Source organism: Ovis aries, chromosome 17, assembly GCF_016772045.2.
Source record: "Ovis aries strain OAR_USU_Benz2616 breed Rambouillet chromosome 17, ARS-UI_Ramb_v3.0, whole genome shotgun sequence".
NCBI classification, from domain to species: domain Eukaryota; kingdom Metazoa; phylum Chordata; class Mammalia; order Artiodactyla; family Bovidae; genus Ovis; species Ovis aries.
Window position 1 is genome coordinate 48,490,719 of NC_056070.1, and position 27,275 is coordinate 48,517,993.

Genomic DNA, 27,275 nt, shown 5'->3' on the forward strand with positions numbered 1-27,275 from the left:
TTGGTGCAGTTGGTTTACTTGGGAGGTGACCCTATGGAATGGGGACCAGGGAACAGACTGAGGGAGCCAGAGAAACAAGAAAGGTCAGTAGAAAGGTTCATTTTTGCATTTGGTGCTGTGACCATTGAGCTCCGCTTTTCAGGGATCTTGTGGAAAGCCTCCAGAATTGTCAACTTGCAGGATGAGAGGCAGACATATAATCTACCTCTCCTCTCTCTCACTGGGTGAATGCTGCCCAAGTGTTCCCCCTATTCCAGGCTGAGGCACAAGCCCTGGGATGGAACGCATGAGCAGTGTGAGAGAAGCAGCAGTCACCAAGCGAACTTGAATCTTGTCAGAATTGCAGCTGGGACTGAACTCTGGGTGGATTCAGGGAATGTGATGCGGGTACCAGAAGGTGTCTGTTCTCCAGGCTGATGTCTGTCCAGAAGATCAGCCACACTCATGTCCCACCCCATCCAGCCCCCCAAGATCTGAAGGGCTTGTACTTCCTCAAGAAGAAGTGGAAGAAGAAGAGCCTTCTTCCTCAGCAAAGCTCTACTCCCAGTTCTTACATCCACTGTTCCAGTTACATGCAGCCCTGATGGTTCCCCAGAACACCCAGGTCTTCGTATATGATGTTCCTTTTCCCTGGGAATGCCGTTCCTTCTCTGCTTGCAGCACTTCCCCTGACCCCCTAGGATTATTTGTGTATCTGTACTGTTACTGCTCCTTCTGTGAATGGCAGCATCACATCAGTGAAGATCAACCTGTTTCTTTCCCCTGAATTCCCTCCCCTCTCTTTTCCCATTTCTAGCAGATCATGGCCTCAGGAAAGAGGTAAGACAGAACACAAAGCAGAACAAACATAAACAAAATAAAAATAAAAGCCTGCAAGCATCTAGATTTTGTGTTCCTCTGCTGAACCCTTAGGAAGATGGATCTATTTACAGCCCCATGGATACTCAGAAACAGCTTGAGGATGCCTGTGCTCCCTGGGAGGAGACTGGAAGGAGCAGCATGTGCAAGGATGGGACCACATCAGAGGTAACCCACGTGGATTCCAGCTGATAATGGGTGGCCCCGAGGAGTTGTGAACAGAGCACTTTAAGGCTAGAAGCCCCCTCCCCAAGGCCTTGATAGTAGTTACGTCTTCTAGAAATTAGACTGGGATGATGTTTCACCACCATAATGAATTGAAAACTGAAAATAGCAATCAAGATGGGTTATAGAGACACAACATGACCCATCTTGCATAGCCAAGTTTATGGGATCACACTGACCCCTTGTGTAAACTTGCATTTTCAGCTGCAGAAATGTAAAACCATTGAAGGCAATAAGTATACCTTTTCCTTCTTTGAAGCAGGAGCTCAGCAAAGTGGACTGAATGGATGGTTGCATGAATGGGTGGGTGGATGGATGAATGAGTGAGTAGATGGACAGATGGATGAATGGGTGAATGGATGGATGGATGGAGGGTGGATGATTGGATGGATGAATGGATGGGTGAATAAATTACTAAGTGGATGGATGCATGGATGGATAGACAGATAAATGGATGGATGAATACATATCTGCATGGGTGGATAGATGGATGAATGGATGGATACATGTATGCATGCAGGCGTGGATAGATGGATGAGTGGATAGATGGATGCATGCATACATGGATGAATGGATAGAAGGATGGATAGACGAACAGCAAGCTGGATGCATGAACAGGGCTCTTTTTTCATGGGGATGTTTGCTTCAACATAGCCATAGATCTTGGGGCAAGAGGAGACGCAAAATATTGAGATAACTTGGAATCAAGAACAGAGGAAACACAAGGAATTACTTTGAAAACTTCCAGAAAGCTTTAGAGCAGTGTTTCCTAACCTTTTAGGAGTCATCGACTCCTTTGGGAATACACATAAAGTTAATTCTTGCCATAGAAATGCATAGACACAGAGTTTTGTGTATCATTCCAGAGTTAAAGTCACACATGGACTCTTTGAGCAGCACTTATATACTAAGTGGTAATAACCAACGTGCTTATCTGTCTCCCGTCCAGGTTGTATACTCAGGAAGGAACAGTATCTCCTTCAGGGGGTCTATGGCTCCGGTTAAATAACATCCGATGCTGAGCAATGAACTCCTGTGATTGCACTTTCTTTCCCCAGCTTCTAGGAACTACAGATGACTACTCTAGGCCCAATTTTCAACTTCAACTTGCGCTTCTGTTTGGAGGGGCAGCTGGTGAGGGCTGGGCTGAGTGAATTTCTTCCATCTGCTGGGGATAGTGGCAGAGGGCAATTGGGAGGGGACCACACGAATGGATCTTCTCACTCATGGTCAGAGTGGTTTAAAAGAGTTTACATACTGATTAAGGGTGGAAACCAATTTTCATTGCTGTCCCAGACTTGTCATTAGCATGTAAACACTGTCCTGGATCTGGGCAGGCATTAGCATAATAGCCCAGCAAGAGTTATATCAGTAATCACTTCTTTAATCAATGTTGTAATTTACAGACCATTGACTTTCCTCATTTATTACCTTTCTGAGCTCTGGTGGGAGGGAACCTGGCCGCTCCAGAATATATAAATAATTAAGAGGAACGCCAAGGGTATGCAGCCACCGGGCATGATAGAGCCATTGTCTCTGTTATTCCTGAAGGTGCCATAAATGTCTGGGGAAGTCGCAGGCTGCATTAATCATCTCCTAAGTGGCTAGCAGTGGGAACCACGATATCACAAAATGAGCTGGCTCATCTGCAAAAAAGGAATCCAACCCCACTACGGGAATCTTTGCAGCCCCTCTGATCCATTTCTGGGAATCTCTTAAATTTATCATTGTGGGTGGGCTGCCTATTAAGAACACTACCTCCTGCTGCTACTGCTAACTGTGACTTTAAAAAATAAACTTATTTTAAAAAATTTATTTATGTTTTTTGGCTGTGCTGGGTCTTCGTTGCTTCACATGGGCTTTCTCTAGCTGCGGCAAGCAGGGGCTCTTCTCTAGCTGCAGTGGGAAGGCTTCTCGTTATGGTGACTTCTCTCATTGTGGAACACGGGTTCTAGAGCATGGGCTCAGCAATTGTGGTGCTCGGGCTTAGGCAACCCTTGGCATGTGGGATCTTCCCAGGCCAGGGATTGAACCCATGTCCCCTGCATTGGAAGGTGGATTCTTAACCAGTGGACCATCAGGAAAGTCCTCACTGTGACATTCAAACTACACCTTTTGAAAGCATTGGTGGCCACAGAATCAACCAGTCTGCTCTTAAGGACCATGACGGGCCAGGTTGGGTCACAAGGGTTCTGGATGAGTGGCATATGGTTGGTTGATATCTTCTGTCATTCAGACTTTGGCAGCTTTCCAAGGATGTCACCTGCTTCCTAAGGTAGAGGCTGGGGACGACTTTCCATGAGGAAAGCAAAAGATATCTGCTGGTCAGCCACCAACATCCAATGAGACTTTTGCCTGGATTCCTGCAGCCAAGCAGGTTCTCAAATTTGAGTATGCATCAGACAGGGCTTGTCAAGTATCCACAGATGGTTGAGTCTACCCCTACAGTCTCAGATTGAGCAGGTCTAGGGGGATCCCCACAGTTTTGCTTCTAACAAGTGCCTGGGAAATGCTGATGCCTCAGGTCTGAGGACCACAGTGAAGAGGTTCACTCCTTGAAATAATGCAATTCCTCCTACTATGATTCCATGGCATCATATATGTCCTGTCTTAGCCTGCTGGAGCTGCTATTACAGAATATCCAGAGGATGGGGGGCTTAAACACCAGACATTTACTTCTCACATTCTGAAGGCTGGTAAGTCCAAGATGAAGGCGCCGGCAGATTCTGTGTCTGGTGAGGACCCGATTCCTGACTCATATATTCTGTCTTCTGTCTGTGTCTACAGTTGATGGAAGCAGTGAAGGAGCTCTTTGGAGCATCTTATAAAAGCATTAATTTAGGGATTTCCCTGGTGGTCCAGTGGCTAAGAATCTGCCTGCTAATGCAGGAGATATGGGTTCGATCTCTGGTCCAGGAAGACTCCACGTGCCTCAGAGCAACTAAGCCCATGCACCTCAACTCCTAAGCCATGTCTTAGAGCCTGGGAGTCACAACTAGAGAAAGCTTATGCATCAGTGGAGATCCCCAGAAAATCTCTGGTTGGGGAACTAAGATCCCATAAACTGCGCAGTAAAAAAAACAAACAAAAAACAAAATAAAAAAACAATCTCTTTTAAAAAGTACTAACTTATTCACGAAAGCTCCACCCCTCATGACCTAATCACCTCCCCATTCCTCCCCTCCCCCCCCCACTTCTAATACCATCATATTAGGGTTTAAAATCTCAACAGAAGAATTTGGGAGCCACACAAACATTCAGTCTATACCTGCTCCTTTCATTATTGTAATCATCTAGCTCTGATGCTTTAAATATCATCACTGTGTTAATGACTCCCCAAATCCCATCTCTAGATAACAAAGTGCTTATTCAACATCTCTACTTGGCTCTCTAATTAACATCTCCAACTTCATATGTTCAGAAATATAGCTCCAGGTATAGGTTTCGTGTCTTAGGAGACCGAGGGTTGCAAACTGAAATCAAGTTCAGATACAGAAGAATGACTTACACTTCTTGTGCACCTGAGTGTGTATACCTGCTCTAGTAACATAAAATGTCAAATGTCCTTGCACTGTGCTGATGCCTTGTTTTACATTTGCCAGGTGCTTTCCCCATCATTCTCGCCCTTGGTCCTTTCTAGAGCTCTGGACAGCAATCAGGATCTCATTTTATTTTTATTTTTTAAATATTTATTTTAGGTTGTGTTGGGTCTTCGTTGTGGCATGTGGGATCTTTCATTGTGACCCATGGCTTCTCTCTAGTTGTGGTGTGTGGGCTCAGTAGTTGCAGCATTTGGGCTTATTTGTTCCACAGCATGTGGGACCTTAGTTCCCCAACTGGGGATTGAACCCTCATCCCCTTCTTGGGAGGTGGATTCTCAACCACTGGACCACCAGGGATGTCCTAGGATCCCATTTTAGAGATGAGAAAACTGAGGAGCACTGAGGTTGTAGCTTGCCCAAGGTGGAGAAGAGGGTTTATGACAGCTAGTGCGACCTGATCAGACTGCTTCTATTATGTTTTCTGAACAGGTAATATCCTGAGATTGTGGCCTTAGAAATCACCTTCCTGCCATGTGAACGTTAGAATTGTTTTCATTCATCTGGGCAACGGGACCAAGGAAAGGGGCCCTGAGACAGGCCACTGGCCCATGGACCAGCTCAGATCCTTTCCATTAGCTTCCCTGGCCCTCCCTCACTCTCTTGGCCCATCCCAAATAAGCCCACTCAGACAGGCTGGAATACTGGACAGGGAATGCTGTATTAGTTTCAGGTGGACAGCAAAGTGATTCAGTTATATATATATATATATATATGTATGTGTGTGTATATATATATACACATATATATGTATGTTTGTGTATATATCTATATCTATATCTATCTATATATATATATATCTTCTTTTTCAAATTATTTGGGGGGCGCTATTGGAAGGGACAGTGGGTGGCAGCTGGTCTTGGAGGTGTTGAAAGCCAGCCCCAGAGGCGCCCACATCCCACAGCAGGCTGCCTCCCCTTCTTTGCCTGCTTTTCTCCCATGCTTTCTCCATCCTACCACCTATCATAGTTAGTGCCCAGATTTATTTATTTATTTTGTTATTATTCTCTTAATTTTAATTATTGCACAATGTCCTCATGGGAAGTATGCAAAGTGTCAACCCCATCCCACCAAGAGCTAGGCTGAGCGATCCTTGACAGGGCAGGCTGCGGGGTGACTGGGAGCTATGCCCTGGGAGACTGTTTGGCAGACTATTTCTTCATGCAAATTACTGGCAACCAATGTGAGGTTCTCTCAGTGGGGAATTAAATGGCCAGAAACTGCCGCAACATCTCCAGAGAAGAGTGTTTCCAAGGCAGCCATGGAACGTGCCCTTGCTGAAGAAGAGGCATGCAGGTACCCGGTCCCCTTTTCTTCCCCTTAGGGGACCCTCAGGGTTGCCCCTACCACTTTGCCCCTGACACTCACCCACCTACTGCACACACAGGGAACATACACATCTGAGGAGATGGACTCTCATGGGTGATAACCATTTTATAGCAGCAAAAAATGTTCTCTGAGTGCCTGCAGTAAACTGGGAACCATTTTAAGGGGTCACACGGATCATTCCGTTGAATCCTCACCATGAACACAGGACAGAGCTACATTTTAAGAATCACATCCATATTTCAAATGAAGAAACAAACACACAGGGAAGTGATATAACTTGCCCAAGAACACACAGATGGTAGTTAGTGAGTCAGAATTTAAACACAGTCAACCCCAGAGCTCTGCTCTTAACCATGGTGCCTCCTGGTTTATGGGCTGTTTGAGTTGTTGATTTTGATTCTTATTCCTTTTCTTCTGCTATGAGCAGATAGGCTTTATTTGGCGTTGATGGCAGACCTGGCCATGTGGGTAGCTCTGGCCAAGAGAAGGAGGAAAAAGTCGACAGCTAACCTATCCAAGCTCAGACTGAAGAGTTGTCATGTGTTTCTGCCAGCCCTTGCGAACTTTGCCACCAGAGGAACTTAAACTAGCTGAGACCTCTCAGCCCAGCCCTGGGATGAAGCATCTGGACTCCATCACTGCCTGATGTGCAGAGAGGGATCCAGCCCAGCTGAGCCCAGAGACCACCAGACGATCTGCAAATGCACAACCAAGAGAAAATGATCATTCCTTTCAACAACCGAATGTTGGGGTCACTTGTTACACAGCAGAGCTGACTGAGTTATTCTTCTAAGTGCTGTGGTGAAGAGAACACTGCCTGTACCATTCAGGAGGCCTCATATTCCTTCCCCTCCACACTCCATTCTCCCTTTATCCCATACCCCTTCTCTCCTCCTTAGGCATTAGAGAGGGCACAGCAGGAAGAGCCCATGGTTTTGGAAATTCTCCACATCAGAGCTTCTCATCCAGGGGCAGTGACTTCTGCCTGGCCCTAGCTTTGGTCTGGGAGAACTCCTTTCCGTTCTCTGTGTCCTATTCTCGCACAGAACTTCTGGCTTATCTAGCATCTTCCCCACTATCTTCCCCCCCTCTGCAGCTGCCAGAGAGAAAGTTTTATGTTTGCAGGAGGTCTGCTGCCATTTCAGCAGTTCCTTCACTACAAAAGCGCCTGACACTTACTTTTCTGACGTCCCCGGAAAAGAAGAACAGGAAAAGGTGGGGGAAGGCAGGGCTAAGCAGTATTTCTGGGACGATGTCTCCGCTTCCCTCCTCTTTGCTTCCTGCTCCTCGCTTAAGGATGGCCAAACAGAAATCTGTTCTGTGATAAATCACACTTTCTCCAGCTGACAGTGCAAAATGCTGCCAGGACTTGGGAGATACTGAGTGGTTCTCAGCTCAGGACTCCTGTCCACCCTGGATCTGGTGGTGCTGGGTGGAACCTGGCCCATGTAGGCCAACTGGACAGCAGGACCCTCCCCAGGGTGGTCAAGCCCAGAGGAAGCTGGATTTCCTCGTTAGAGGCTCCAAATGTGTGGCCAGGCTTGCACTGGAGTCAGGGCTGACCCCTCACTATTCTTCATCTGAAAGTGAAAGTGGATCAGTTGCGTCCGACTCTTTGTGACCCATGGACTATACAGTCCATGGAATTCTCCAGGCCAGAATACTGGAGGCTCAGCTGGTAAAGAATCTGCCTGCAGTGCGGGAGACCTGGGTTTGATCCCAGGGTTGGGAAGATCCCCTGGAGATGGGAAAGGCTACCCAGTCCAATATTGTGGCCTGGAGAATTCCATGGACTGTATAGTGCATAGGGTCACAAAGAGTCAGACACAACTGAGCGACTTTCACATTCTTCAGCTAGCACACGAGGATTCCTTCTTTTTACAGTTACTTCCTGTATTGCTATTATGCACCAGGCATTTTCCCAGGCACTGGAGATGTAGATGTGAGTGATAAGGAGACTCTAAGGATGTTTTGATATGGGGAGTGTTGGGTAGATGATAACAAGTCAATAAGAAGACACCTGTGGGCAATAAATACCATGAGAAAAATAAAAGAAGGGAACAAGAGAGGGAGGATTCCAACTATCAAGAAGGTGGCAGCCTTGTGAGATTTGGGGGAGAAATTTCCAGGCAGATATTCTTATCTTCCTTATCTAGCATTTCTTAAGAACCTGCTGTATGTCAGATTGTGTGCTAAGAGGACATTAAGGACCAGCTCCTTTTGTCCTCACACAAACCATTTTACAGAGGAGGAAACCAAGGCACAGAGAGGTTGGTTAACTTGTCTGAGGTCACACAACCAATCGTATTGGACTTGGATCTGAAAGCAGTTCTTGAGTTCCAGAAACTTTCCCTTAAGAAAACAACTTTGTCAATTTAGTTGGTGGAAAGTTATCTCACTGCTTCTATTTTAGAATTAACAAGAAAGTCCTTGAGGTTTGCGATCAAGTTTTCTTTCTTCCTGTGACCCTCTCCAATTCCCAGACACTAGTAGACAAGAATTTTACTAAACTGTCTTTCTTTTCTTCTCTTGTAAAAAGTTTGTCTCATATAATTATGCTCAGTAACTTGTGTAAGTTCAGGGACCCATCTTCATCATCTCACCATCTTCATTATACTGCTAAAAGGAAAATCAGAGGCAACGTAATTTTTTGGAAGAAAAAAAAATCCTTTGATTTTTTTAAACATCTCTATTGAGATATCTTTGACATATCAAAATGTATCCAATTAAGATGTACAACTTGATGCTTTGATATATGTATCCACTGTGAAAAGATCACCATAATCTATACTAAACAATGTATCCATCTCTTGACACAGTTATCATCGTGGGTGTGTATAGTGCATTGAGAAGATTTAATTTAGAATCTATCCCTTTGGCAAATTTCAAGTGTCCAGTACAATAAGCCCTGGTCCTTCACTGCTCTCTTATAATGTGCAAAGACCCTAAGGTAGTGATATTTTGACCTTTTGCAGAAACGGAAGGAAGGTTGGTAAATTCAAAGCTAGAGAAGCAGGCTAGGGTGTGCTGGGCAGGGAGAGAACGGCATCCCAAATTTGCCAGGAGAGTTAAACTGAAAACCCCACAAATGCAGAGAATTAGCCCAGTGTCTGGCACATACAGGCAGACACACCACAGAGGTGCCTGGCAGATTTGTTGGGTAAGTGGATTGTATTAGTCCCGGAAGTGTGTAGATAAGGGGCTTTCATTTTTTTCATGCTTTGAACTGTGGGGAGAAGCTTCCAGAATGCTGAACTTATATAGCACTGTCTTTCCTGTGTGTGCACATCTCTCTCCAGTACCTTGTGCCCTGGGCCACCGGTTGTGCCATCAGCCCGGCTCTTTGCCTAACGATGTCACTTGAGATCCTAAAGTCCTGGTACCCAAGATGCAAGGTCCAGGGCTGCCCTGCTGAGGGGACTGAGTGCCTCATGGCTTCTCTTTGAACCTCTAGACTGAGAAGAGCTTCCCCACTGCTGCTGCTGCTGGTAAGTCACTTCAGTCATGTCTGATTCTATGCGACCCCACAGACGGCAGCTAGAGAAGATTTATTTCAAAAGCCGCAGCCACCACCTGAGCACTGGAGCAGAGTGAGGAAGAAAGGGCGTAATTATAGAGGAAACCAGGCAGCAGGGATGGGAGTGGTCCAGCCATGCAGGCTGAAACGGGAGTTTGGGGAGGGACGGTGCTAAAGCCCCAGCACCATGTCTGCTGGTCGTGACCACACCTGTCTTCCCTCAGGAGCTCAGGGGCTCTGGTGAAGCTGGAAGGGTGAGTCTGAGTTTCTAGCAAGTCCTTTACATTGTTACAAGTCACGCATTTTCTCCTCCTCTTCATTTTCTTTTTCTGATCTGGAATCATTCCATGACAGCCTTCTACATGCTATGGTGTCAATTTCCTTGTCAACTATCCTCATGCCTTCAATAGCCAAGCACAGGACCCTTATCCTCCTGGGAGAGCTCAGGGCAGAGTCTTACCGGGAGAGTTTAGACTCTTCCACTTCGTGTCCTTTGCCTCCATCAGAGCTGATCACTGCTTTAGCTAATGCCAATGTGTTCATGGCTTTGTTGACATTAGGCCTCTTCCCTAACCCAGGCCAAGTTGAGAAAGGCCCTGGGACAGGAGGACAGGGAAAGGGTGGGTAGCTAAGAACAAGGGATGGGAAGGGAGGAGCCTCTACTCCAGGCACCCAGTTCTCTTCTCTGTGGCCCCTGCCCTAGTTGCGTCTGGGAACCCTCCCCTCCCCCACATCAGTCCAGAGGTTCGGGTGAAGTTCCACCTCCAGCCTCCAAATTAGGGTCATGTGACCACAACCTAAGCCACTCAGAGCTTCACATTTCTCTGGCCACAAACGACTGGCTCAGGGGTGAACGCATGACTTAAGCTGGCACAGTCAGAGGGAATCTCAGGAATTTTTCAGGCAAGGCTGAAATATCTAAAATGTGAAATTTTTCATGCCAGACTGCTACGTGTAAAGAGATGGTGTGCAGCCACATTGGGACAGTACAGCTCATCCAAGATTTCAGTCAGTACAGGTACAGAATACTGAACCAAAAGACAGAGGCAGGAGTAAAATACTGACTGATGACCTCATTTGAGCTCCTGGATTCAGCCATTCCTGAAGCCAGATTGCTTTACTGTACAAATATAGAAGCCCTTAAAGTTCCTTTTTTGGGGTTTAATTCAGTTTGGATCACTCTATCTGTTAACCAATAACATGTTCTCAATACAAGAGGTAAGATCTGCTGGACCAGCCCAGACCCATCTGTGTGTATCTCTGTCCTTAAGCATCTCAGCAAGAATGACAAGATAAACAGGTAAAAAGGCACCATTGTCACTAAGTTGACGCCGCATGGTGACTACTAATCCTCTGACAGCTCAGAAACTGACAGTCAGGGAAAGAAAAATGAGAGTAAATCAGAAGCAATTTGATAGAATTCCAGATCAGGTTCAGTGGACAGTTATTTTTACTGCCCAGAACACAATCACCTTATTTTCTGCATCGTTTTTCAGGTATTTTTCAGGGGAATCTCCCTAGGTCTTCACGCTCAGCTCATGTACTTCAAGGGTCTTGAAACCAGCTATACAGTGGGGCACACCCCAACACATCACACTGCCCTGACCACAGGCGTTGGTCCAGGGATGGTCATATGATTCTTGTCGAGCCCAATAACAGGAAGTCCCAGGATTTTTGATGGAGGGAAAGTAGCATCTCATTTCTGCTGGACTCGGATCTGAGAAGCGGTGGATGTATGGCCTCTGAAACCACTTCTAGAAAGTCCAAGGCAAGGACTTCCTTGGAGGTCCAGCAGTTAAGAATCTGCCTTGCAATGCAGGGGACATGGGTTTGATCCCTGATTGGGGAACTAAGATCCCACATGCCACATGCCAACTAAGCCTGGACTACAACTAGACAGTACATGTGTGGCAATGAAAGATCTCTCGTGACATAACAAAGATCCTGCATGCTGCAACTAACACCTGACGTGGCCAAAAAAAAGAAAAAAAGAGGAGAGAAGGGAGTGTTTGGCTTGATAGTGAAAGAAAGAGAGTCAAATGCAGAGCTCAGAGGTACAGAGAAATTGATTTCTGAATCCATCTGTGTCTGAAGCCTGCAGTGCCCTAGACTTTCCATTTATAAGACAATTTCTCTCTTAACTTATTAAGTCAATTGGAGAGTTTTCATCATTCAACAAGCACATCATCCTTGATAAAGATATGATGGGCCATTGGGAAGTTGACATACGATGCTGTCTGAGACAGAATTTTTGTAATCAGATGGATTTCAATAGGGAGGTCAATGAGGGGTAAAAATTTTAGTATCTGGCAGGAGCAAAAGCAGACACAGGAGAGAAGTGTTTTCCAAATCTAAATCTCCGCCAAGGCAAACGAATTCTCTACCCTGTGCTTCCTGGAGCTGGCCAGAAACTTTTCTTCAAGGCAAGGGCCGTACATGCCCAGATTCAGGATTTCTGGGGCTTGACAACCTCTCTTCCCAATTAAGTAAATCTAGATGGAGCCTCCCTTGGCTCAAGTGAAGTCTGACTCATGAATAAATGGTCTTATCTTTTGCAAAAGTCTTTTATTAGAACATAGTGTTCTTGGAAGCTTAAGGCAGAGTATTAGACCAACCTGTTCTTTCTTGGCCAGCCCCAGCCATTCACTTCTGCCTAGCCACCTCTCCTAGGGATGACCATTTGGCTTAGCTCCTACCGGCTGGGGGCTCTGGGTCTGTGCTTCTTGAATAACATCTGGGATGATAGAAACATCCAACACCTGGGCCGTCCAATGCCCTACCAATGTGCTATTCAACATGGTAACCACGAGTCACCTGTGTGGCCAGTCACACCCTCTCTGAGTGTGACAACCACAAATGTCTCCAAACATTGCCAAATGTTCCCTGGCAAAGGATGCGATCCTCCTAGGGAGAGAACTCCTGCTCTAAGTCTATCTGGGTAGTAAGAAGAGCTAACTGAATGTATGGATAGTAAGAAGAGCTAACTGAATGTATTGTCCTACACACTTTATTTCTGTGTGTTCTCTGTGTGTGTTCAGTCACTTCAGTTGTGTCCGACTCTTTGTGACCATATGTTAAAACTCAGGATTCCAGGTGGTGCTCGTGGTAGACATAAGAGACACAAGTTCGATCCTTGGGGTCGGGAAGATCCCCTGGAGAAGGAAATGGCAAACTACTCCACTATTCTTGCCTGGAGAATCCCACAGACAGAGGTGGGTTAGTCCATGGGGTTTCAAAGAGTCAGACACCACTGAGCGACTTAGCACACATGTGAAAACTTGCAGCAGTCTCAGGAGGTTGCTATAAGTATGTACCCATTTTACAAATGAATAAACTGAGGCTTGAAGAACTTGCAGAATGCTAGCTCTCAGATGTGCTATTTCAACTGCACTTTGCATCCCAGCTGGAGGGAATTCTTTAAACATTCTTTTAAAATTATTTACTTTTGGTTTCACTGTGTCTTCATTGCTGTGTGAGGGCTTTCTCGAGGTGCAGTGAGTGGGGGCAACTCTCTAGTTGTGGTGGTCAGGCTTCTCATTGTGGTGGCTTCTCTTCTTGCCGAGCACAGGCTCTAGAGTAGCGGTGGCACTCGGGCTAATATGCTCTGGGGCATGTAGGATCTTCCCGGATCAGGGGTCGATCCTGTGTCCCCTGCATTGGCAGGTGGATTCTTAACCACTGGACCACCAGGGAAGCCCCAGCTAGAGGGCATTCTGATGCTAGAAGAAACTTTCATGAAGGGAGCGTCCTTGCTTGACACTGGAGACCCCTGGCCCAGAAGGAGGCGTGGCTGGGCAATGTCACTCAGCCTATGCTGACACCCGGGACTTCTTTGTTTTTCCTGATTTTCTTTCATTCTTAGAACCAAATGGCTCTTGAGGATAAAGACCTTTCTATGTTTCTTCCGGAGCCTGTATGATACAAGATGCATGAATAAGGAACTCTCTTCCCTTCTTTGGAAAAGGCATGCCCATTTTCCTGCTGGGCAAGGGGCTGCCACTCACAGTGGTTATTAATCTCATGACTCTTTAAAAACTTCAGGCTGTTATTAAGGAACTTAGCTCTCTCAAGGACTCAGAACTCGTGGGATCAATAGTAAATTCGGCAGGGATAAAGCTTTGTGCTGAAGGGAGCCAATGTGCCAGGAAAAATAAGACTACTGCTTATGCACGATTGCTTTCCAAGTGTTGGAACTAAGGTGGACTCCTCTGGTCAGTGGGGGAAAGGAGGTGCTGCTGGTTGCCCATGCGCATTATTTTTAGTTCTGCACTGGGATCCATTAGGGAGTTCCCAGGTGGTGCTAACAGCAAAGAACCTGCCTGCCAATGCAGGAGACGCAAGAGACGTGGGTTCGATCCCTGGGTCTGGAAGATCCCCTGGAGGAGGGCATGGCAACTCACTCCAGTATTCTTGCCTGGAGAATCCCATGGACAGAGGGGCCTGGCGGGTTACAGTCCATGGAGTCTCAGAGAGTCAGAAACGACTGAAGCAACTTAGCACACACATATGGGATCCGTTAGCTGGAACCATGCCCTAGAGGTTAAACAGGCTGCACTGAAAATTCATTAAATGTGCTTTAAAAAGGATGCTTTAAATCTCAGCATTCCTATCCTGTCATGGAGGGTGCCTACCCCTTGTGGCCTCAGGAGCTTCAGAGAAAAGACATGCAGGGCTGCAGACCAGTATAGAGGTCACCCAGGAAGCAGAAGGTGGTGTTTCCTAGAGTCAGCCTGGTGAAGATGAGTGGGTTCATAGAACACTGTGAAAATCAAGGACGCACCGTCAATAGCAGGCACCGATGGGATTTCCCTGATGGTCCAATGGTTAAGAATCTGCCTGCCAATGCGGGGGACATGCGTTTGATCCCTGGTCTGGGAAGATCCCACAAGTCATGTCCCCCAACTACTGAGCCTGTGCTTTAGAGTCCATGTGCCGCAATCCCTGAGCCCACGGGCCCTAGAGCCCATGAGCTGCAGCAAGAGAAGCCACCACGATGAGAATCCTGAGCACCACAGCTGGAGAGCAGCCCCGCTCACCGCAACTTGAGAGAGTCCTCACGCAGCAATGAAGTGAAGACAAAAATGGATAATTAAATATTTTTAAAAAAATTTATTTAAGAGAAACCAAGCAGGCACTGACAGTTATTCTTTTCTCTGCTAACTGGCCTGAATATCCCCTCCTTGGAGGCCACCTATCTGGAGTCATCCTTTAGCCCAAGGCCACGCCCTTCCTTTTCGGTCCTCATCTCTACAAGTAATATACACTTATCTGCTACTGTCCACTCCCTCCATCACTAGAATGCCAGGCTCCATGAGAACGGGGTGGGGAGGGCATGTTCTATTTCTTGCTGAGTACCCAGTACCAGAACGGTCCTTAGTAAAAGGGCAATGCATCTTTGTTGAATGAATCACTAGGTGGTTGTAGAAAATACTGTATGTTATGTTGTTGAATCTGAGATACCATTACTTCATGAGTCACGAGTAAGAAAAGCTGTGCAAATTAACCTATGCAGTGCCATCCATGCAAGGCTCATCTTTATTCCAAGGATGTTCAAGTGTGGACAAATATTTATAGCAGGAGTCCAGAACCTCCGGGATCGAACGCCTAAAGATCTGAGGGGGGTGTGTGTGCACGTGTGTGTTAGTCGTTCAGTCATGTTTGACTCTCTGTGACCCCATGGGGTGCTGCCCACCAGGCTCCTTGGTCCATGTGATTCTCCAGGCAAGAATACTGGAGTGGCTTGCCATTTCCTTCTCCAGGGGATCTTCCTAACTCAGGGATCAAACCTGGGTCTCCTGGAGCTGATGTAATAATATTATAAACAAAGTGCACAATAAATGTAATGTGCATGAATCACCCTGAAACAGTTTCTGCCACCTCCCTGGTCCATGGAAAAATTGTCTTTCAGGAAACCAGGCCCTAGTGCCAGAAAGTTTGGGGGCCGCTGTTTATAGCAAGGACTCTATGATGATGATAACTTAGGTGTTGGAAGCGCTTGTCCCTCTTATGTGTTTTCTCTCCTCGTGCTGCTCCTGGGCTTCTGTTGGGCACATGGTTGCCCTTCTCTGGGCTGTTGCCTTTTCATTTCTTGCACATAAATCAACAGAGATGCTGATGTTTGCAGGTCTTTCCACTCACACGTTATTACTCCAATTGACCTAAACCCCAAACACACGGCAGACCAGACCCCCTGTCACTCACTGCTCCTTTACGTCCCTCACTGGTGAAGCTTCATTTCCCAAATGCCCACCAGACAGGGATATTAAAGAAGCACTGCAAGGTGAGAGAGAGGAAGAAGCAGAAACGTGCATGTGATATGACCCCACCTCTGCAAAACAGGTGACACTGTTGTTAAAGAACCCGCCTGCCAATGTAGGAGACTCAGGAGACGTGGGTTTGATCCCTGGGTCTGGAAGATCTCCTGGAGGAAGAAATGGCAACTCACTCCAGTATTCTTGCCTGGAAATCCCATGGAGAGAGGAGCCTGGTGGGCTACATACAGCCCATGGGGTCGGAAAGAATTGGACATGACTGAGCAAACATACACAATGCTGCAAAACAAGCCAGGACAGAAAAACCCCTTCTACACGTGCATTTACACACACACACACACACACACGCCTTGACATGTATATGTTTATGATTGTATGAGCATGAAGAAAGGTATAGAACGAGATCAGGTAGGTAATTAACATGGATTACCTGAGGGCTGGAAAGGTATGCTATACCATGTGTGTGTCTGTGTCTGTGTGTGTGTATCTGTAGATCTCCCAATTTAATTAAATTTTTTTTTTCCTTTTTGGTTTACAATATTGTGTGAGTTTCAGGTGTATAGCAAAGTGATTGTTATACATTTATATATATACATATGTATATGAAATCTTTTCTTTATCAGATTCTTTTCCATTATAGGTTACTACAAGATATTGAATGTAGCTCTCTGTGCTATACAGCAGGTCCTTATTTATCTATGTTATATATAGTCGTGGGTCTCTGCTAATCCTGAACTCCTCATTTATCCCTCCCCTCTTTCCCCTTTGGTAACCGTAAGTTTGTCTTCTATGTCTGTGAGTATATTTCTGTTTTGTAAATAAGTTCATTTGATTTGCCTAATTAAAAAGTCCATGGTAAAAATTAGTTTGTATGATATGATCCCGTTCTTGTAAAATAAGATCGCTCTCTAGACGGTTATCCATAAAGTGTCAAAAGAGATTATGTACAAAATGATCACCAAACTTTCAGCAAGAGACCACCTACTGTATGATTCCATTTATGTGAAATGCCCCCCAAAAGGCAAATCTACAGAGACAGAAAGTGGATTAGTGGTTGCCCAGGGCTAGGGGTGGGAATGGGGATTAACAGCAAATGGGGTGACAAAAATATTCCAAAACTGGGTCATGACAATGGTTACCCAACTCAGTCAATCTCCTAAAATCTCACTGAATCATACACTGGAAGTAAGCTGCAATCCATGCTAATTTTTAAATAACACTGTTCCTGCCACAAAAATATACCTGTAGGCAGCGAGTCTGTAACCCCTGGCTTACCTAATAGGGTCATCAAGGGGATTACCCAACTCAGAGTTAAGCCCTTTACTTGAAAAATGAAACTCCTGAATCCTCACAATAACCCTTTGAATTAGATACAATTGTCTCTCAGGGTGATTGCAAATCAGTGATGATAGAGGTTTACTCACCAAGTCATGCCCGACTCTTGTGACCCCATGGACTGTAGCCCACCAGGGTTCTCTGTCCATGAGATTTCCTAGGCAAGGATACTGGAGAGGATTGCCATTCCCTTCTCCAGGGGATCTTCCCTACCCAGGGATCAAACCCGCATCTCCTGCACTGCAGGCGGATTCTTTACTGATAAGCCACCAGGGAAGCTGCGAGCCAGTAATAAAGACCAATGATCAGCAAGGACCTAGTACGTGACCATGACTGGGGGGAGGGGGCCTCTAGATCTGAAACCAAGTACCTCTCCCCTGCCCCTCCTCCCAAAGTTACTTTTCGGCCACTGGAAAGAGCATTGCTTGTCCAGCCACAAGCAAAGGAGGTATCCTTCAGGGCAGTGATTCTCAGTGGGGGTGATTTTGCCTACTAGGGGACATTTAATAATGTCTGGAGACATGTTTGTTTGTCACAAATCAGAGTGTTATGGACATCTATTGGAAGAAGTCAAAGAGGCTTCTAAATATCCTGCAATGCATGGGACAGTCCCCATAACAAAGAATTAGCTGGCACAAAATATTTAGAGTGGTAGGGTTGCAAATCCTGTCTCTGAACTTGGGACTTTGCTGTTCAACACAGCAGCCACGTGGCTCTGGGCCACTTGAAATGGGGCTCAGATGGGGGTGTGCTCTGTGTCAAACATATACTGGATTTGAAAGTTGTTGCTGTTCAGTTGCTAAATTGTGTCTGACTCTTTGTGACCCCGTGAACTACAGCATGCCAGGCTCCCCTGTGTTTCACTATGTCCCGGAGTTTGCTCGAATTCATGTCCTTTGGGGATTCCCTAATAGCTCAGTTGGTAAAGAGTCAGCCTGCAATGCAGGAGACCCTGGTCCAATTGCTGGGTCAGGAAGATCTGCTGGAGAAGGGATGGGCTACCTACTCCAGTACTGTTGGGCTTCCCTTATGGCTCAGCTGGTAAAGACTCTGCCTGCAATGCAGGAGACCTGGGTTTGATCACTGGGTTGGGAAAATCCCCTGGAGAAGGGAAAGGCTACACTTTCCAGTACTGTGGCCTGGAGAATTCCATGGACTGTAAAGTCCACGCGGTTGCAGAGTCGGAGACGACTTAGTGACTAGCACTTTCACTTTTCGCATGTCCATTGAGTCGGTGATCAGATTTAGCCTGCCCCAAAATGTGAACGTCCTATTACTAATTTTCACATGGGCTACCTGTTGAAATGACAATATTTTAAATATAATGGGTTAGACACATGCATTAAAAATCAAATCCACCTGTTTCTTTTTACTTTTTTATTGAATGTGACAACTAGCCAATCTAAATTACTTATATGGCTCATGCTATATTTCTATTGGTCAGTGTTGTTTAGAACTTCCGACCACTTCCTCTTCTCCTCCGACAGGCTTTCGAGGTCTTCTGTAAAGGACTTTGGGATCAGGGTTACCATCAGGTCATAAGCCACTGTTGGGTGAATTAGAAAAAAGCATCTCTTCTTTGAGACAGTACTTCCAACAGTCAAAAATGTTAGGGACCAAACGACGGTCTCTAGGACCTGAGTCATATTTACCAGAAAGAGACAGGATATGCGCTCATCCTGCCTGGCCAATCATGTAATGCCAGCTACTCCTGTAACTGAGACAAAGAACTGCCTGTATATAAGCCGCCATACTTCTTTGTTCGCGGCTCTTGTCAGATTCCCTTGTGTGGGATGAGACTTGGGCCCTAGCGCGCTAGGAATAAACAAACTCCCTTCTTGAGTTTGCAATACTGTGGTGGCCTTGCTCTCTCGGTCGGTTCGGAGATACGGGCTCGGAGCATAACAAAAAAATGGTGGTCTGGCAACCCACTCCAGTGTTCTTGCCTGGAGAATCCCAGGGACGGGAGAGCCTGTTGGCCTGCCGTCTATGAGGTCGCAGAGTCGGACATGACTGAAGCGACTTAGCAGCAGTAGCAGCATATTGCTGGGATGCTTTACTGCCACCTACTGGAAGGTTTGTGTAACAATTTAGACAACCGTGAACGTGGCATCCAGTGCAGTGAACAATCTCAACAAAGCTGGGCTGCACATGTCCATTCTGGGGGTGGGGTTTGCAGCGAAGGACTTTTCCACTCCAATCCTCCCCTTCCATGGCCTGTAAGGTTCTCTTCCATGCAGACATGTTTTTAACTCCGGAGAGAAGACTGTTTGCTACTTGTCAGACTTGATTTGGGGCCGGGGGCGGGGGCGGGGGCGGGGTTGGGGGGTCGGTTCGGGTCGAGAGGGAAACATTATCTGGATGCTTTCTCTTGGATAAGTATTTTTTTTTTTCTGGATATGTTTCTATTGATTTCAAAAAATACACAGAAAGACCAAATGCTTAATTTCTGGCTTCAAAAAACCCTCACTGTCGTATTCCTTGAGCAAGCATCGCAGGCGCGTGATCATGGTAAATGTTGGTAGGAAAGATCAGAAAGTAGGGTCCTTGCCTCAAGACAGTCTCAATTTATACCCCCCCCCCCCACTTACCTCCTCGTAACCATAAGCTTGATTTCTACATCTGTGACTCTATTTATGTTTTGTAGATAAGTTCCTTTGTATCTTTCTTTAGATTCCACATATAAGTGATGTCATGTATTTGTCTTTTTCTGTATGACTTACTTCACTTGGTATGACTATCTCTAGGTCCATCGAATGGCGTTATTTCATTCTTTTCATACGGCTGAGTAATATCCTATTCTATACGTACCACATCTTCTTTATCCATTCATTGGTTGATGGACTTTTAGGACTGTGCTTCCATGTCCTGGCTATTGTAAATAGTGCTGCAATGAACACTGGGGTACTATATATACAACAGATAACTAACAAAGACCTGCTGTCTAGCACAGGGAACTCTACTCAATACTCTGTAATGACCTATATGGGGAAAGAATATGAAAAAAATAGATATACGTATGCTGCTGCTGCTGCTAAGTCGCTTCAGTCATATCCAACTCTGTGCGACCCCATAGACGGCAGCCCACCAGGCTCCGCCATCCCTGGGATTCTCCAGGCAAGAACACTGGAGTGGGTTGCCATTTCCTTCTCCAATGCATGAAAGTGAAAAGTGAAAGTGAAGTCGCTCAGTCGTGTCCGACTCTTCACAACCCCATGGACTGCAGCCTACCAGGCTCCTCTGCCCATGGGATTTTACAGGCAAGAGTACTGGAGTGGGGTGCCATTGCCTTCTCCGAAGATATATGTATAGGTATAACTAAATCACTTTGCTGTATACCTGAAACTAAGACAACATTGTAAATCAACTGTACTCCAATAAAATTTAGAAAAAGATAGTGTCTAAGGCAGGGATTCTCGAGGAAAACTTTCTCTTGGCAGGACAAAATGGTAACTTTTATTTTTATTTTAAAAAATTAAAAAAGATTTTTTTTTAAATGGTAACTATCTTAGACCAGCAGACAACATAGTCTCCATGGAAACTTACTCAAAAGCAGCCACAGACAATATAGAGACAGATTTGAAAGAATGAAATTTTGCCATTTGCATCAACGTGGATGGACTTGGAGGACCTTATGCTAAGTGCAATACAGCAGGCAGAGAAAGACAAATACTGTATGATATCACTTATATGTGAAATCTTAAAAAAAACAACAAATTAGTAAGTGAAACAACAAATAGGCAGATTTACAGACAGAGAACAAGCCAGTGGTTACCAGTGGGGGCAGGGGTGACAGGGGTAGCAGACAAAAGGATTATTATGGGATTATATTAAATCACGTGAACTGCAAAATATTATAGGATTTAAAGTATATTCTCTTCAAAAAATTATTTAAAAAAATAGATTTGAGTGGTCATATTTCAATAAAACTTATTTACAAAGCAGGTGGTAGGCTGAATTTGACCCAGTGTTCATAATTTGCCTCATGGAACAGTGGTTTCAACACCTGCCCCATGGTTCGGACGCATGCGGCCAGTGTGTTTTATATTTTATTTTTTGCTCATTGTAGTTTTCTTTTTTATTTGTTGCCAACATTGAAAAACAGATGACTTTTATGAAATTTGAGGCATCTCTTGAAGGCATACCAATCCTGAACTCACATTTATACATGGCCGTAATTCTTTGTGACTCCATGGACTGTAGCCTGCCAGGCTCCTCCCTCCATGGGATTTTCCAGGCAAGAGTACTGGAGTGGGTAGTCATTTCCTTCTCCAGGGGATCTTCCCAGCTCAGGAATTGAACCCAGGTCTGAGCCCCCAGGGAAGCCCCCTGTAGTTGGCAGGAGTTGACCATGGCTGCCCTTCCCGAAATGAGCTTGTCTGATTGACCACTTCACTCACTCAAATCACCCGCTTGGTTACTGTAGGTACTTGGGTCTGACTTATGGTCCACAGCACACTTGATGGCAACAAGGCTGGCATGATGTCAAATTAAGAGATGGAAATGGGAAAGTGTAGTGAAGCCCAGAAAGGTTGTAAACACAAACCAACTCACCAGACCTCTTATTTCACCAGGCTAACTTCTCTTGGTGAACAAGATGCCCCCATGAAATTTCCACCAGCTCAATCCAGATGACTAAAGGAATCACTTACTTTGCCCATTTTTTTTTCTGTCTGCGCCACCTGGCTTGCAGGATCTTAGTTCCCCAACCAGGGATTGAACCCGAGCCCCGGCAATGAAAGTGCTGAGTCCTAACCCTTAACTGCCAGGAAACTCCCTGGAATCACTTACTTTGATGACCTCCTCATCGGTGGACTTGCATTCCACGGACTCCGAGATATCTGTCACGATACTGTTCTCCTCCACGGTGACCACCTTGATGGGCATGGCAACTGTCTTTCCCGTGAGGATGGCGGTGTTCAGGATCTCAGTGTCCTGCCGGAAGAACGAGACATACCTGGGTCAAGGGAGCTATTTGGTTCTCTCAGAGACTAGGGGAAGCCCTCCACGGTGTGTGCCTCTTCTCATTTAGACAAGACATGGCCGCAGTTACCTTAGGAACCTGGGCAAAAGGGTTCTAGGTGTCCTGCTTGCTAGACAGAAGATCATCTTAAGGTCAAGGACCGTATGTGCTGTGTCTATATGTGAAAATGAGCGGCAACTTCAAATTGTGTATTTTGGAGGTTTCTAGAGGAGTCAAATCTGTGGTTTAAAAATGATTTAAAAATGAATGTTCAACAGTCTTATGGACACAGCAGGAGCGGCAGGTGGGGTACGAATTGAGAGAGTATCATTGAAACATATTTATTACCATATATAAAGTAGATAGCTAATGGGAAGTTGCTGTATAACACAGGGGGTTCAGCTCGGTGCTCTGTGACAACCTCGTGGGGCGGGATGGGAGGTGGGTGGGAGGGAGGGGTGCTTCCCAGGTGACTCAGTAGGTAAAGAATCCACCTGCAATGAAGGAGACACAGATTCAATCCCTGGATCAGAAAGATACCCTGGAGCAGGGCATGGCAACCCACTCTAATATTCTTGCCTGGAGAACTCTGTGGACAGAGGAGCCTGGCGGGCTACAGTCCACAGGGTGGCAAAGAGTCGGACATGACTGAAGTGACTAAGCACGCATGCATGGCTGATTCATGTTGATGTATGGCAGAAACCAACACAACATTGTAAAGCCATTATCCTCCAATTAAAAAGAAATTTAAAAAACAAAATAAAAATGAATGTTCCAAACAGAATCTGCAAGGCACAGCGTGGGGATTTTTAGTATACTGGTTCATTTCTTGTTATGTCTGGGTGAATTGTCTCATTGTAATAAAGCCTGTCCTCTTTGTAGCCTATTCTCACAAACAAGTTAAATTTTTGTTTGATCAGATCCAGGTGCAAAATCGCATGATAGATTTGTAGTAAAAAATCTTTTAAACCTTAGAAAGATAACCGGGTGCTAGGTGTTTCACAATTTACTTTTAGTTTATTTGTGATTGTCTAGTTTTCAACTATAACAATAAAAAAATATGCATCCTTTTTCTTTGTTGCAGAGACCAAGTAAAAGGTACACATCAGTGAGGTTTCAGTTGTAAGCAACAGAAATTGCCTGGCTACTTCGTGCAGAAGAGTACTGTGGAAGGTGGAATCACCAAGATGCCCATGTTCCAATCTCCAGAACCTGTATGTCTGTTGCCTTATACGGTAAAAGGGACTTTACAGTTATGATGAAGGATCTTGGGCTTCCATGGTGGTTCAGCTAATAAAGAACCTGCCTGCCAATGCAGGAGCGCACCAGGCTCCTCTGTCCCTGGGTTCCCCAGGCAAGAATACTGGAGTGGGCTGCCAAGCCCTCCTCCAGGGGATCTTCCCCACCTGGGAATTGAACCCTCATCTCTTGCATCTCCTGCATTGACAGGCAGGTTCTTTACTCCTGAGCCAGCGGGGAAGCCCCAGATATTCACTACAAGAGCAATCAAAGAGTTAGGTAATTTTTACCCCAAATGCCCATCGTCACTGCTACACCTTGGCAACTGGCCTCATTGCTTTGTGTAGCACACCAGTCTTCTTCTGTTGCCCCACTGTGGCCCATTCCCTCGGAGGTCTGGCGGCTTTGCTTTATCCTGTTCATACTGACTTCATGCAAAATGATTAGTGTTACACCTCTCACGTGTCTTATGATTTGAAAAGTGATGAAGAAAACGCCTTCTCTCTTAAATCTGTAGGCGCTCCCTGTTGGCACTGGTGCAGTCCTGTTCCTTATGGTCAAACAGAGATGAAAAGGGGTCTGTGGCTTTGGGATGGCTATTGGCACCTTTTACCTCTGAGTCAATTTCTCCCCAAATCCCTCTCCAAAACTGCTGCTCTACTTTGAAGCAGGAGATGCAAGGAAAGAGATATTTTCAGTTCTTCCTCCAGGGAAACAATTGACACAGAAGTGACCTTTTGCATTAACCAAGCGCACAGCTGAAAGAGCCATCAGTTACAAAGGGGAGCGCCAGCCTCTCTTCGACACTGGTGCCCATCGACCCTCTGCCATGTCTTCTCTTGGGTCCATGGGATTCCTGGAGCTGAAGCTGCCATTTGGGCAGCTTGCACATTGGCTATTACCGATGCCAAGAATACTGCAGAAATTCCCCAAGTCCATTTTCAGGTTCATTACAGGTAATGTGCTCAGAGTTCAGTCTTAACATTTTCTTTCTGAGAATGGTCTTTGGCTAATGGCTTCATTAAAGCAGCAAACTCCCTCGTGGATTAATTGTGATTAGTTTGCTAATGGTCATTGCAGTTTCTCTCTCTCTCTCTCTCACACACACACATGCACACACTGTCTTTCACCTAAGACTTCCTATCCCTAAACTGAGTTACACCAAGATTAACACTGGTGGGTCATTAGATATTTTTCGTGAACCAAGATCAACTTCAGGTACACAAATGAACAGTCATAGAAATGCCAATATTTAAAACGGATAACCAACAAGGACCTACTGTATAGCACAGGGAACTCTGCTCAGTGTTATGTGGCAGCCTGGATGGGAGGGGGGTTTGAGGCAGAATGGATACATGTGTATGTACGGCTGAGTTCCTTTGTCCACCTGAAACTATCACAAAGTTATACTCCAACACTTAATGAAAAGTTAAAAATAACAAAAATGCCAAGTGAGTTAAGAGAGCATTGATCTTTGGATAATCTGGTTAAGCCACAGGGATGAAGTTCCTTGTATTTAAAAATTCCTTTCTAATCTAAAAATATGACACAAAATGAGCTTATTTACAAAACAGAAATAGACTCACAGACTTAGAGAATGAATTTATGGTTATCAGAGGGAAACGGTGCAGGGAGTGATAGATTGGGAGGTTGGGTTGGACATGTACACACTGCTATATTTAAAACCATCAACAAAGACCTACTGTAGAGCACAGGGAACTCTGCTCTATGATCTATAATAACCTAAATGGAAAGGAATTTTAAAAAGGATAGATACACTGAATCACTTTGCTGTACACCTTAAACCAAAACAACATTGTAAATCAAAGATACTTCAATATAAAATAATTTTTAAGTAAAAGAAATAAAGAAAAAGACTCCCTTCCTGATCAACCATTTTGGTGAGTGTTTGTTTGTTACTTGGTGGGCATGGAGCGTTTGGAATCCCAGATTCTACTCTATGCTTTAATTTTCTACAAGGCCTTCATCATACTCTTATTGTTTGGATCTTGGTTTCTTCATTCTACAAATTAAGGCATTGGACCACATCTTCTATTGGACCATGTCATCCACATCTCTTTCCACCTGTCAAACCCTACATAACCATGAAGATCCACCAGCCATGTAATGGACCCTTACTGTGCACCCAGCATGTTCTTGCCACAGGGTTATAACACAGTGAACCAGAGTGATAAGCCCCCATTCGCAGAGATGTATGGGATGGCGGGGGTTGGGAGGCACAAGCAAGCAGGCAACCACAATATTGGGTCTGACAGGCCTTTCTCATTAACTAGTGGCAAAAATCCAACTCAATTCAGTCTAAGCAGAAAGGCGACTTATTGCCTTGTACAACTCAAGTATCTGAGGGAAGATTTCAGCTTCAGGTATTGCTAGAACCAGGTTCTCAAAGCAAAATTGCAATTAATTCCTACGTCTCTCCATCTCTTGACTCTCTTTCTCACTGTTTGGCTTCATCAATTAGTAAGCTATTTCTATACAGTAGACCTCCAGCTATATTCTCCATGGCTCAAATCTGTGTTCTTCCATCAAAGAACTCAACAGCAAAAAACACACAAAATCCCCAAATAGCCCAATTTAAAAATGGGCAAAGGACCTGAACAGACAACTCTTCAAAGACAATATCCAAATGGCCAACAGATACGTGAAAAGATGTTTAACATTACTAACCAGTGTAAATAAAAACTACAAAGAGATATTACTTCACACCTGTTTAGGTGGATATTACCCAAAAGTCAAAAGATGACTTGTTGGTGAAGATATGGAAGAAAGAAAACCCTTATGCACTGTTGGTGGGAGTGTAAATTGGTGCAGCCACTATGGGAAACAGGATGGAGGGCCTTCAGAAAATTAAAAATAGAACAATAATGTCATCCAGCGATCTCACTTCTGAGTATACCCTAATAAGAAGAAATCACCATCTTGAAGAGTTATCTACGCCCCCATGTTCATGGCAGTATTATTCATAGTAGTCAAGATATGGAAACAACCTGAGTGTCTGTCTACAGATGAACGGACAAAGAAAATGTGATATATATGTATACAATGGAATACTAGTCAACATCAAAAAAGAAGAACATTCGGACCTCCCTGGTGGTTCAGTGGTTGGGAGTCCACCTGCCAATTCAGGGGACCCAGGTTTGATCCCGGGTCTGGGAAGATTCCATACGCCTTGAGGCAACTGAGCACATGTGTTGCAAACTACTGAGGCTGCTCACTTGGAGCCTTGCTCTGCACCCAGAGAAGCCCGGGCACTGCAACTAGAGAAAGCCCGTGTTCAGCATCAAAGACCCAGTGAGGCCAAAATTAATATAAAGTAAATAAGCTAAAAAATTTAAAGAGAAAATACTGATATTCATGATAATATGGATGAAACTGGACAATGCTTTGCTAAATGAAAAAAGTCAGACACAGAAGTCAAACGCTGTGTGATTTCACTTATATGTGGCATCTAAAAAATAAAAAGTTGTACTCATAAAATCAGAAAGTAGACTGGTCTGGGGCTGGGAGTCCGTTTATAAGATGGATAAGTTCTGGAGACCACCCGTAGAGCATGGTGACCATAGCTAATAACATGTATCGAATATTTGCAATTTCCTGAGAAAGCAGGTCTAAAGAGTTCTCAGTGTGCACCCACATGCACCCACACGCACATGGTAACCACGTGAGGCGATGGATGCATTAACTGCTTGATTGTGGCTGTCCGTTCACAACGCATACACGTACTAAAACCTATACCTTATAGAAATAGACAGTGGAATATTACTCAGCCGTAAAAAGGAATGAAACGATGCTACTGGCAGCAACATGGATGGGCCTAGAGAGCCAAGGACAGAGGCTTCAGGAGAAACCAGACCTTCTGACACCCTTATCTTGGATTTCTGGTCTCCAGAACTGTGGGAAATTAAAGCTCTGTTGTT

The 27,275-nt window shown here is 45.1% G+C and overlaps 1 protein-coding gene across 1 annotated transcript in view; it reads right to left on the reverse strand.

Moving 5' to 3' along the window:
* The window catches only part of TMEM132C (transmembrane protein 132C), a 447,599-nt gene that overhangs the window by 19,347 nt on the left and 400,977 nt on the right, over positions 1 to 27,275 (reverse strand). The window contains exon 5 of the mRNA XM_042234506.2: positions 21,927 to 22,070. Within this exon, the coding sequence (XP_042090440.1) occupies positions 21,927 to 22,070 (144 nt within the window). The remainder of the gene's footprint in view (positions 1 to 21,926; positions 22,071 to 27,275) is intronic.